This window comes from Paroedura picta, chromosome 12 (genome assembly GCF_049243985.1).
Source record: "Paroedura picta isolate Pp20150507F chromosome 12, Ppicta_v3.0, whole genome shotgun sequence".
Taxonomy (NCBI): domain Eukaryota; kingdom Metazoa; phylum Chordata; class Lepidosauria; order Squamata; family Gekkonidae; genus Paroedura; species Paroedura picta.
Window position 1 is genome coordinate 52,305,038 of NC_135380.1, and position 12,396 is coordinate 52,317,433.

At 52.3% G+C, this 12,396-nt stretch overlaps 1 protein-coding gene across 7 annotated transcripts in view; it reads left to right on the top strand.

Moving 5' to 3' along the window:
- Nucleotides 1–12,396, top strand: part of SETX (senataxin) — a 64,324-nt gene that overhangs the window by 40,025 nt on the left and 11,903 nt on the right. For all 7 annotated transcript variants that reach the window (XR_013226064.1, XM_077307010.1, XM_077307011.1 and 4 more), the window contains 5 exons: nt 756–857; nt 2,226–2,338; nt 4,441–4,512; nt 6,544–6,693; nt 11,743–11,850. Coding sequence is in view for 6 of the 7 variants with exons in the window: in XM_077307010.1 (XP_077163125.1) it covers nt 756–857; nt 2,226–2,338; nt 4,441–4,512; nt 6,544–6,693; nt 11,743–11,850 (545 nt within the window). In the remaining variant the exon portion in view is untranslated. The remainder of the gene's footprint in view (nt 1–755; nt 858–2,225; nt 2,339–4,440; nt 4,513–6,543; nt 6,694–11,742; nt 11,851–12,396) is intronic.

Below are 12,396 nucleotides of genomic sequence, written 5' to 3' on the forward strand. Positions count from 1 at the left end.
CCTGGAGAAGATCCATGCCCTGTCGGAACTGGTGCAGTTTGCAGGGCCTGCGAGATGGACCTCTTCCACCCGGCTTTTGGTTAGGGCCGGTGATGTAACAACATCAGAGCACTCCACCTCCCCACCCCCCAAACAGAAACCCTCCACTGAAAGTGGCAGTTTTGTTTCTGTGCCAGAAACGATAAGGACTGCCCTGGTGCCACAGCTGAACAGAACTTGCCTGGAAGGTGTTATTTGAAAGGTCTTTAACGCTTATGTTTTGATATTAACTATATGATTTTCTATTGATGTACGCCCTGAGCCTGCATGGGTGGATGGTATACAAATCAAATTAATGATGATGATAATTATAAAAAGAATAGTTTTGCTGTAGGTGATTTTCACCCGTTTTTGCACTGAATCTTCATGAGCTCGGTTGGGGTTGGGGTTGTGAATCAGTGGTGGGGAGTGTGGTGGCTGTTAGAGGCTTGAGTGCTGGGGCCCTTCCTTGACTCGGACCCGAAAGAGCTCCTGCCCACTGGAGGAGGCTGAACAAGGCAGCTCCGAGGCCGGACTCTTGGCAGACAGCATTGCGTATTCGTGGAGACCTAGTGACCCCTGGGTTCATGGCCTTAGAGGGCAAACGAGGGTCAACAAGCTGCCAGTGTCCACACACTGCTAAGTCCTTGAAAATTATTTTGGGCGGAAGGTTTTCTTAAATCGAAAAAGCTAGCTCAGAGATTCAGCCCGGCCCTGACCCTGTGCCTTCCCTCCAGGAAACTGTGGCGATATCAGCCTGGTGAGGCTGGGCCAAGAAAGGTCCATCAGCAAAGTGGTCCGGAAGTTCAGTCTGAACGACCAAATCAAGCACCGGATGAGTGAGTAACGGGTTAACCTTTAGGGGAGGGGAGGGGGCGTGGCTCGGGGGGAGAGCCTTTGTTTGGCATGCGGAAGATCCCTGAAATCCCCAGGTCGAAGGACCCTGTAGTCGGGGATGAGAAAGAGTCAGCCTGTGACTCTGGAGAGCTGCTGCCAGTCTGAGCAGCCAATACAGACCTTGATGGGCCGATGATCTGCCTCAGTACAAGAAATCTCTGTGTTTCGGGTTTGTTATTAGTACTTTGACTGTAACCACAGGCTCTGCCTCAGCTGGACCAGGGCATGAAGAGGGCTTGCTACCCGAGCGAATGAACTCAAGGAAGGGCTGGACTTAGCTCCCCAGGAAGGGAAGGGCGTTTGTAAGCCGCTTTGGGACTCCTTTGGGTAGAGGAAAGTTCCTTCTTCATTTCCCTCCTTCCCATTTGGCATCTCCATGTTGCTCGCACCCTGCAGAGAGAAATGTCATGCCTGCTCCATTCTTCCAAGGGCAGCCAGAAGCACCTCCTTCTGCTCAAAGATCACCTTTTCCTTCATTGTCGTCTACGTTTAGTCACAGACTAAAAAGTTGTCACACTGCACTATGATTTGTGTGACGAGGGAACAACTCTCTCTCTCTCTCCCTCTCTCTCTCTCTCTCTCTCTCACACACACACACACACACACACACACACACACACACACGACGTCCCTCCTTGTGTAGGGCTTGGCTTGATTGTTCCGGCCTCTGTCAGGAGACAAGGGTCACGTTCTAAGTTGTGGCTATTAGATGAAAGATATTTCAGCTTCAGACTTTGTAAGTGATGGAAATGTTTTCCATGATGTAGCTGAAATTCAGCTTTCTGGATGGCTTGGAAAATATCTTTACCATTTTGCAGGGGGACACTTAAAGGTCATTGTCTCCCCCTTCCCCTGTTTCAAGCTTTTCTACTAATCCCAGAGATCTGCCTTACGAACCGTTGGCGCCTGTGGGGCAGAGTGGTGAGTGTACTCGACCCAGGTTCAAATCCCTGCTCTGCCATGGAAGCTCGCTGGGTGACCTTGGCTCAGGCATGCATTTTCAGAGTGACCTACCTTGCAGGGTGGGTTGTAAGAATAAATCAGGGGAAAGGTGAATGATATTGTGAACTGCTGTGAGAAGAAAGGCTGTAAATGAAAAGTCATTAAGTCTGTAAATGTATATATATATATCTATTCTGCCCATGAATGGGTTGATCAGTTTTGAGTCCCAAGTATCATTACACACAATTATTTTCTGTGGTCACTATTTAATGTGTTTCACATTCAGAGCTTTAAAAACCATGTTGAAAAAGGTTTTGGGAAGCAAGAGTGGAAATAACGGAATAGAATTCTTTCGTTTGACCGGGTAGATAAAGGGAAGGTTGGCTGTGACCAAGATCTGCACAAGAGGAAGGAAGAGCTGGACCAGCGGCTGGATGTGCTTTCTCGCCAGCGTGCGGTGGAGAGAAGGACCCAGGAGAAGGTAGGGCCCAGGGACGGAAGCTTCCTTGGATGGGTGCCTCGGAGGAATCCCCGAGGAAACTGACCCCCTCTCAGCAGTGTCCCATCTGTACAGGCAAACTCTTTTCACGTGGGATGGGCAGTGGCCAGTTGGGGGGTGCGCCTGGAATGGCCTCCTCACCCCTCCAGTGGCAGGGAGGGTTCTGGTTTCTGAGAGAGGGGGGGGGGGCGTTCTTGTATCGTCTCACTCTGCTAAGGTCTCTTGACATAGCATTAACTTGTTTTTTGTTTCCCTCAATCCCCTAAGCTATTTCCTTAAAGCAGGGGTGGCCAAACTGTGGCTCTCCATGCTGGCAGGGGTTCATGGGAATTGTAGTCCATGGGCATCTGGAGAGCCACACTTTGGCCATCCTGGCCTAAGGGAACGTAGGATACCTGTTCTATTCTCTTTATCGGCCCTTGTGGACCTGTGCTGTAGAGTAGTGGTCCCCAACCAGCGGGCCCTGGCACCAGGCCGCGGCTCCCCCCCCTGCCCCCCCCCGCAGTAAGAAACTTCCCAGGCTGCAAGCTTGCAGCCCGGGAAGCTTCTTACTGCAGGGGGGGGGGGAGAGGGAAGCAGGGCCATGCAATCGTCCACCCTGCTGCCGCCGGTCCCCAGCCTCAAAAAGGTTGGGGACCACTGCTGTAGAGGTCTCAGTTCTTTTCCTTTCCTGGACACAGCCTGAACTACCCATCTACTCTCCCGGCAGTTTCCCCCGTTCCTCTGTCGCTTCCTCAAGCCCTGTCTGAGGCGATGACTGCTTTTCCACCCACCTAACTCTCTTCCTCCGCGGCCCCTTGATGGCGGATGCTGCTCAGTATCTGCACACTAACCCCCCCCCCCCCCCCGATAGTCAGGCATTGGCTGGGATGCTGGAGGTCTGGTGGGACCAAAGGCCGTCCATGCAGCAACTTCTTTAAATTTTGAAATAAGTATATATTTTTTAAAAGTAAGACTATTGCGTGCTGGGATGGATCTCAGAGGGAAGAGGGAAGCAGCGTAGCACTTGCCTTTTCTCGGCGGAGGGCGAGTGGAATGTTTGTGTTTGTACTTAGCAAGCAGCCTTGGAGAACCTGGGCTCAGCAGTTAGACAGAGAAGTCCAGCAAGCCACCAGCCCAGCTAAGGACGGCAGCCTCCGGGGGGGAGGATCTGGGGACTGCGCAGAATTATAGCTCCTCTCCAGACCATGGAGATTTATTTATTGACTTACTATAGTTCTATGCCTCCCTCCCTGAAGGCTCAGCTCCCCTGATGAAAATGGATGCTTTGGAGGAAGTTGGGTTTTATGCCCCGCTTTCCTCTTTCAGGTGTCTCCAAGCGGCTTCCAATTGCCTTCCTTTCCTCACCCCATAGCAGGCACCTTGTGAGGGAGGTGGGGCTGAAAGAACCAGGAGTGGTGCAAGGCCCCTCAGCAGGCTGCCCGTGGAGGAGGAGTGGGGAATCAAACCCGGTTCTTCCAGATTAGAGTCTGCTGGAGGGTGGGCCCCATGGCTTGTACCCACGGAGGTCCCTGGACTCTCCTGGCTCTGCCTCCAAGTCCCCAACCTGGAGATGGCAACTCGCCCTCCCCCAGTGGCCGGAGAAGACTTGGTGACCCTAAACCCTGCGGGGTAAATACTTAGGGAGTCTCTCTGCCCCCAGCCAGCCACGGTCTGGTGACTGGATCCCTGCAGCAGTGCTAGTGAGAAAGGCCCCTCCCCCTCCCCACCCGATTCCTCTAGGCAGCTGGGTGCCAGAATAAAGGATAAAACTGATGGTGGCCATAGTCTAAAAAGTCCATTTCCAGCATAGCAGAATTAACAAAAGTGTTCGGGTTGCATTCATTTAATGAGTCCACATCTGAATGCATGCCCATAATGCGAAGCAGAATTACGGACGAGGCAAGAGGGGCTGAGCAAAGTCCCTCTGCAGCCCCCTAAGCCCTGCCAAGGGCAGTCTAGGAAGGTGGTTTTGACCTCCAGACCCTGCAGGCCGGAAGGTATCCAGGAAGGGGCCTCTGGGGGAACAAAGGACTCTTGCCAAGTTTGCACCGTTCCGTGTTCTTGTCACAAATATTTCATGGCAGTTTTTCCCCTTCTTTCAGCGACAGCAGTTAGATGAGGAGATCTGCAGGCTTTCAAAGGAGAGGGAGCAACTCGCTCGTCAACTGAAGGAGGTAGGAGTTTGTTCTCTAGGCCCCCTTGAGGTAGGGCCACAATTTGGGTCCCTGGACTTCCCACTAGCTCAATAGATTGAGCTCAGTGTGTTCCCCTTCACCGGGTCCATTACTGATTCCGAGGAGAGATCAGATGGACTCCGGTTGCTCTGGAGCCAGTGTGAATAAGCAGCAGAATTGAGGGCCATCTGTGAGGGCCATCTGATGGGCCATCTGATGACTGCCAGACTCCAGGGGGCCTCTCCCAGAGGTGTGCACAGCTGCCTTGGGGTTTAACCTTCAGAAGTCTGCCTTGAATACAGAAGCTCCCCAGCCCCCCAACCTCTGCAGGCGATCCAGAAGGACACTGTGGCTAGCACTGAACGTGGCTGTGAGGTCCGGATTCCAGATTCCTGTTCTTCTTATTATTATTTATTAAATGTTTATTCCACTCTCCCGATATGGCTCAGGGCGGTATTCAAAACGGGATAAACCTAACAGAAAATTGAAAACCAACATTAACAGTATAAATCCAAATTAAACCATAAGTAACAAATTAGCAGCATCAGGCAATAGCAGCCTCCAGATATTCCCTGCCCAGAAGTCTCTAGATGAGGGGTCACTCGGGGGGGGGGTGTTTTGGAGGGGAGGGCCACAGATGCTATTAAGTCATTGGCCCCACCCAAGAGCTTGGCAGAAGAGCTTGTCCGGCAGGCCCGAGGAACGGTGGCTCTTCCTCCAGCAGGCTGTGATGGTTTCTTCCTCTCCCAACAACCGAACCGTCTGGAAGTGCTTCCCTGCCTCTCCCAGCTTCTCATACAGGGTGGCCCAGCTGTGATCTCTGGCTTGAGTGAAGCTAGAAGAGGAGGCAGTTCCCTCACCCAAGTTTGAATTCCATCCTTGGGATGACCTTGGGCCAGCCACACACTCTCTGCCTGACCTACCTACTAGGGTGGTTGTGAGGATAAAATGGGGAGAGCTGAATGACCTACCTTTGGGTCCCCACTGGAGAGGAAGGAAGGGAGGGGGCAAATGAATTAAATGATAACAATAGAAATACAAAAACAATAGAAGCTGAAAATGTTAAGGTTGTATCAAGTCTACGATTGATCAGGGTTGATAATTGAAAGTAGTTAATTCAAAGTATGGCTGTTGCCAGCAACTAGTGTAGACAATTCCCTGTGTTTGCAAATGAAGCCATCCCATTTAATTGCTGGTGCTGCGTCTCTCCGAAGTCCCCGTGTAAACTGTCTGTGCAAAGAGAAATCCTCGAGACACGCAACATCCTAAGCGCTGAAGCAATGCGAGTGGACCAAGAAGAGGGGAAAAGGGCTCAGTGCAGTGTCCTTGCGCCTGGTGCGATGTTTCCTTCATGTCCACCTGAAGCCTCCCACAGACAAGCCTCCCTCTTCCCAGCGACCCCCCCCCCCACTGCAGTCCAGAATGTTCCCTGAAATGCTGGGGTGGGGGTGGGGGTGGGGGGTGGGGGTGGGGGTGGAGATGAGCAGCCTTCTGTAGGATGAGAAAACTAGCGAAAATCAGAGTCATGCCCCTGGTGTGGAGTTCTCCTGTGGATCCCAGCCCTGGTTTTTCTCTAGCTGTTGATCTCTCATTCAGATGCTTCCTGCCACCCCTCCCCAGGTGAGCTGCTGATCCACAGGGCCTTACAAAACCACCAATGCCGGGGAGGCCTAGAATCTTACAGGTCACCTCCTTAGAGGCTTTGGACTCCTGCGGCTGAGGTCTCTGGCAGAATTTGGATCTTTATGGTGTTTAGGATTACACACCTGTGGTTTTATTTATTGGGATTGGGATTTATACCCTGCCCTTCCCAGCAAGCTGGCTTGGGGCAGGTTACGTCATTTTAAAATCACATAGCAACTGTATATCCGTAAATAGTTAAACATTAAAACTTAAAATCCTAAAAATTGAACATAGCGGCTGATTTGGCTTCCAGTTTGAGCTAGTGGCGTAAAACCTGGACTGAAAGAGCCCTGGAGCCTGCCTGAAGCAGGTGCTGTGTGGAAACCTTTCCTGCTCTCCCATTACAAGGTCCGGGGACAGTCTCAGGAGCTGAAAACGAAGATCATCCTGGAGTCCCACATCATCTGCTGCACACTCAGCACGAGCGGCGGGATGCTGCTGGAATCGGCGTTCCGGAGGCAGACCTACAGTCCGCTCAGCTGCGTCATCGTGGATGAGGTCAGCAGGCAGTCATGGTGCCGTGGGGAGGGAGAGACAGACCTCTTTGGCCACCTGTTTGAGAAGCAAAAATGGCCCTGCTTTTTCACGCTCTTGCCAGCTTGCCGGCAGGCCTTGGCTTGCACGCTTGTGGGGAGGTGGAAGGGAGAGAACAGGACTTCTGTTCCCCAGGAAGCTGCGGGGGTGGAGATGGTTGCTGCTTAGAAACCAAAGAGCAATGCTCCTTAGCACTGCAGGGAAAGTCTTTGTTCCTGTGGCCAGTTAGATGGTTCTATCCAGCGGTAGAGTAGCCGCTGCAGGATGGGGCTGGGGAAGTTCCTCGTTCGAATCTCTCTGGAGCCATGCAACCACAGGGCGGGCCTCTCCTTCACAACCCATCCCCATTTCCCAAATGTGAGCGGTTGTAATTGACCTTACAACACTGTTTGTTGCAACAGGTCTCAGGTAACACATGTAAAGCCACTGGCATACTCAGACTACATTGAACCTTCTTAATCATCTGTGGTTTGTCTGACAAATTCTGGCTCTCCTGTCAGATCTCAGTAACAAATCATAGTTTGCTTCCTGAGGTCTCTTGTCTTTCCAGGAGGGGAGACTTGCTCCCTGCGCCACTTGAGGGTCACAAGGGGTAATGCTGTTCCAACGCTGTTTGTGAAATCATAACAAACTATTCCTAAATCAAAGACCTGAGTTTGAAGTCCTAGTCTGGTTCCAAGCAACGCGTTTGCATTTGGGCCTCACAGCAAGGGATGGGCAGGAACCTGTTGACAAAATTAAGCTTGCCCTGAATTTTGACCAGTTCATGCTTGTTCGCAAACTGAAGAACTGCCACGCTTTCCCACAAATTTTAATGCAGCTCAGTTTGTGGCAACTTCACAAAAAACAGCTGTGAGGAGTAGAAGTGGCTTAAATGGCTGGCAAAAGGGTGTGTTCGTTTGTGGTTCAGCTCATGGCTCAGTTACAAACCACGAACCAAACAGAACTGCAAACATGCGGTTTGTGCCCATCCTTACCGACAGTTAGTCAGAGTCTGGCCATGCTGCCATTTATCAAGCACCGTGGAGAAGGTCTTCTCCCGAACAAGCAGCCTAGGCCCCAGCCAAGCTCTGAGCCTGTTCATGGGAAAGAGAGAGAGCCTCTGCTTGGCATGCAGGAGGCCCCTGGCATCTCCCGTGGGAAGGATCAGACAGGCGGCGACGTGAAAGACGACTGTTTCACACTGAGAAGACCCACTGCCAGTCTGAGTTGACGAGACTGACCGTGGTGGACTGGTGGCCCATAGCCCGGCTGGCCCAATTCCCCAGTTGCCCATTGAGTCTTTGCCCCAAAGAGCATCCTCCGGAGGGCGGGGCTGGCCCTGCCCCCAAAGAAGCTGGTGCCTTGAGATTGTGCAGCTCTGTGCTTGGGACTGGAAACTCCCCTGCTGAGAATGAGGAAGTGCCCTCCCATCGCCCAGGTGGCCAGAGCCGCCTCCTCCTCCCCCCCCCCCCCCCGCAGGCACTGCCCTTGCAGATGCTGAGCCACAGCAGTTTAGATGTGCAAAGTTCAGGCTCCACCTCAGAACTCCATGATTATTTCTCAGAGAGGAAAGAGAGTGGCATTCATGACCATCTGCTCCTCGAGCAGCTTCTCTTGCCTGGCAACACCGGAGCCTGGATTTATTAGCCCTGTTACAAATATAAGCCCTCGTTTGAAGGCGGAGCAGGCAGCCTTCTTTGCTCCATTGAACAAGAAGAAGAAGAGTTGGTTCTTATCCCTACCCGAAGGAGGCTCAAAGTGGCTTCCAATCACCTTCCCTTCCTCTCCCCATCACAGACCCTGTTTGGGGTGGGTGAGGCTGAGAGAGCGCTGATATCACTGCCCGGTCAGAACAGTTTTATCAGAGCCGTGGCGAGCCCAAGGTCACCCGGCTGGTTGCATGTGGGGGAGCGCAGAATGGAACCTGGCAAGATCTGACACCTTCCCCAACCTCTGAGGCAATGAGAACAACTTCTGCAGCACTTTCCCTTCCTCATGCTCTGGGGATTCAGACTGAGGGGAGTGGGAGGTCAGTTCGGCCAGGTCAGGCAAAGGGAGGCAGAGCCATAGCTGAAGGGGACAGGAGCGGTTGCTTCGAGGGTCCCTGTGCCGCTCCTTCTCCTGCTCACCTGCCTTGGCCCTTCGATCTACACTGCGTAGCAGACGACACACCTGTCATTCCATGGGTTGGATAAATTGGGGGCTCCTCCCTTTGCAGACACTTCCTTTGCGCCCCTAGGAGCACGTGCAGGGACCTTATACTGCCTGGGCCAGACTTCCTCAACCGGCATTTCGTGAAACCCAGTCGTTCCTGGACAGCCCTCTTAGGGTTCCCTGAATGGGTTGGAGCTCATTAATTTTTAATATATTTTTTAATTTATTAAACATTTATCGGGTGATATGACTATATCGATGGGCCTGGAGGAGGTGGGAAGAGCCCCCCAGCTCTGCTTCCCAACCAGATTCTGCACAATTGTGCCACTTCTGGGATTTCTCGAAGCCTGAAGAAGGTTTCAGGGGGTCTCAACAGTAAAATAAAATGGAGAAAGGCCGATCCAGGTAGTGCTCTGGATGGCATTGGATCCCTGAGGTCTCAAGCGAGGTCTTTCATATCTACCGGATCCTTTTTTATTTATTTTTATTTATTTATTTAGATTTCTATACCGCCCATTTCTTTGCAGCTCTGGGCGGTTTACATTGAACATTATATAACTTACATGGAAAATTATACAGACTATAGCATCAAAACAACTTTCAGTAAAGCATCAACAGATTACAAAACCACATTTATAATATAAATAACAATTAACAGTAACATTGGGAGAGTCATGGGCGGGCGTCTGGGGGGACCAGCAGGTGTAGAATGCCAGCCGCGCTACCTTTGTGACCTGGGCCTCCATTGTAAGGGAAGCATCCAGGGTCGCACCCAGGTTCCTGGCGGAGTGTGTTGGTGAGAGCTGCACACCGTCCGGGGTGGGCAGACGCGCTTCCTCCCATGGTCCCTTCCTACCCAACCACAGGACCTCCGTCTTTGCAGGGTTGAGCTTCAGACGACTCTGCTTGATCCATTTTGTCACGGCTTCCAGGCATCTGGCTAAGGATTCTGGGGGGGAGTCAGGGCGGCCATCCATCAGGAGGATGGATGTCTAATAGTCTAATAGTATGAGCAGTGCTGACCCGCCACGGTCTAGCTGGCATCGGAGGTCGTCCGTCAGGGCGACTAACGCTGTCTCCTCCCCATGTCCAGGCCGGAAGCCCTACTGAAATGGATCAAGGGCTGAAGTTTCCTCCAGGAATGCTGATATTTGGTCCACAGTAGCCCTTTCAGCCAACTTCCCCAGAAACGCTAAGTGCGAAACGGGGCGATAGTTGTCAGGCTCCTGTGTGGCCAGAGATGGTTTCTTAAGTAATGGACGTACCACTGCCTCTTTGAATCTTTTTAAGAAGAAGAGTTAGTTCTTAGATGCCGCATTTCTCTACCCAAAGGAGTCTCAAAGTGGCTTCCATTCGCCTTCCCTTTCCTCTCCCCACAACAGACACCCTGTGAGGTGGGTGAGGCTGAGAGAGCCCTGAGATTCCTGCTCGGTCAGAACAGTTTTATCAGTGCTGCGGGGAGCCCAAGGTCACCCAGCTGGCTGCATGAGGGGGAGTGCAGAATCGAACCCGGCTTGCCAGATTAGAAGTCCGCACTCCTAACCACTACACCAAACTGTCTCTCAGTTTGCAACCTGGAAACATCAGGGACTGAACCTGGGGCTCTTGGCATATGAAACATGTGCTTCGCCCCTTAGCCACAAGCAAGGGGCAGCCATATTTCACAAGACCAGTCTGTAACTTCCACATAAAAGTAGCTTTGCCTGCATGACATTTCTGTGCAATGGGTGTGCTGTATGAGGATTTCACCCCAGTCCCTGCCGGCAGATATGCAGTCTCCAGAGAGGAAGCCTCCAGGGAGGAAGCCAGAAGGGGCGGTGGCAGGTTCTGCATAATGGCAAATCATGACTTGCTTCCCCACACAGGAGCTGGGGCAGGGGCTAGTCCTACCTCTGGCTTCTAGGCTTGCTTCTCCTGTGATTAACTGTTGCTTGCCAGATTCCCAGCTGCAAACCTTATTTTGCTGGGTCAGGAGGTCACAGCAAACTCTGGCTTGCCGCAGCTCCAGAAACAATTGTTGAGTTGCAGCAGGAGTGGGGGTCTTCCAGGGCAAGGCAAGAAGAACAAACTAATAGGAGCAGTCTTTGGGGAAAGCAGAGGGAGGCTTATGTGAGACCTACACGAGTCTGCTGGACAAACGTTTGAATGTCAGGAAATCCTCGCCTTCCAAAGGGACTTGAAACTGTTTGCAACTCCCCTGTGGTTTGCAGGCAACGATCCCGCTCCTTGGGCAGAAGGCCACTTTCCTTGCATGCCTGAGGGGTGCCGACCCGCCTCCCCCCTACTCCTGTTTGCTGTGCTCAGCATCCCAGCCACTGGCTGTAAAGGACCGGGGTCACATCTGCCTTTCCCAGCAGGCCCAGAAGAGCATTTAGACATCCCTGGTCCGAAGGCTCTCAACTTGAGCCACGGCCCCGGACCCCGGTGGAGAGATTCGGGTTCTGCAGGGCCCGCAAAATGGCACCAGGCCAAACCAAGCAGATAAGCCACAAGGGCCCCCCCCCCTCCTTCCCTCTCCAGAGTAAAATCCCATCTTTGAATGCTGAGTATATGGAGAAGTAGCAGGCATGTCAGAGCATTCGGTGCCTTTGTTGTTTTAAGGCTTTTATTGTACTTTAAACTCATTTGAATACGCTGTAAGTTGCCCTGAGCCTGTCCACAAAGAGGGGGCGGCATATAAATGTAATAATAAATAAAAATAGAAACCAGAACATCAAACACAGGACAGGGAAGGGCCAATCTGAGTCCTAGACACATTCCGTCCATGCACAGATGTAACCTTCCTGGATCTAAGCATGTTGTTTCCCTGCCGGTAATTCCCCATATTTGAGGTTTTGCTTTGTGTCTCCTCCCGTGTTGGTGCTTCCTTGTGAACAGGCAGGGCAGGCTTGTGAAGTTGAGAGCCTCATCCCGCTCATCCACGGCTGCCGAAAGCTGGTGCTGGTCGGTGACCCCAAGCAGCTCCCTCCCACGGTGATCTCAGTGGTGAGTACAGCCTGGAGGAGGAGGGGCAGCCCAGGGCTGGCGGCTGATTAGAACAGCACAATCTCTCTGCTCCGGTAGGATAAAGAGGGACGTTTTCATCAGGTGCTCCCAACATGTGAGCTGCTGCAATGATTTCCAGTCGGATTATTCGCCTGATTAAATTGCTTGTGCAGCTCTGCGTGTTTCTTTGTGCAGCCACCCAAAGTTATTGCCAACTTCCTGGAGCACGGCGCTTAAGGGCCGATGAAACCACATCCCGAGTTCACTGGCTCAGTTAATGGGAGGATTTATGGATACCCTGGGAGGTGGGGGGGGGGGGGCTTGTAGGATCTGCTCTCGTCTGGGGGGGGGGCCCTGCTGGAGCCATGCCTGGATGGGCTCCCCCTGTGCAAAGAGGGCCAATGGGTTTCTAAAAGGTTTATTCAGGATTAACCACTATTTTTGGTACTGTCTACGTGCTTTTACGTGAGAGGATCAGATGGATTAATCCCAAATCCTCCTCTCTAAACCTGTTCCCGAGACTCGCTGGAAGCCCTCCGTGGAGAT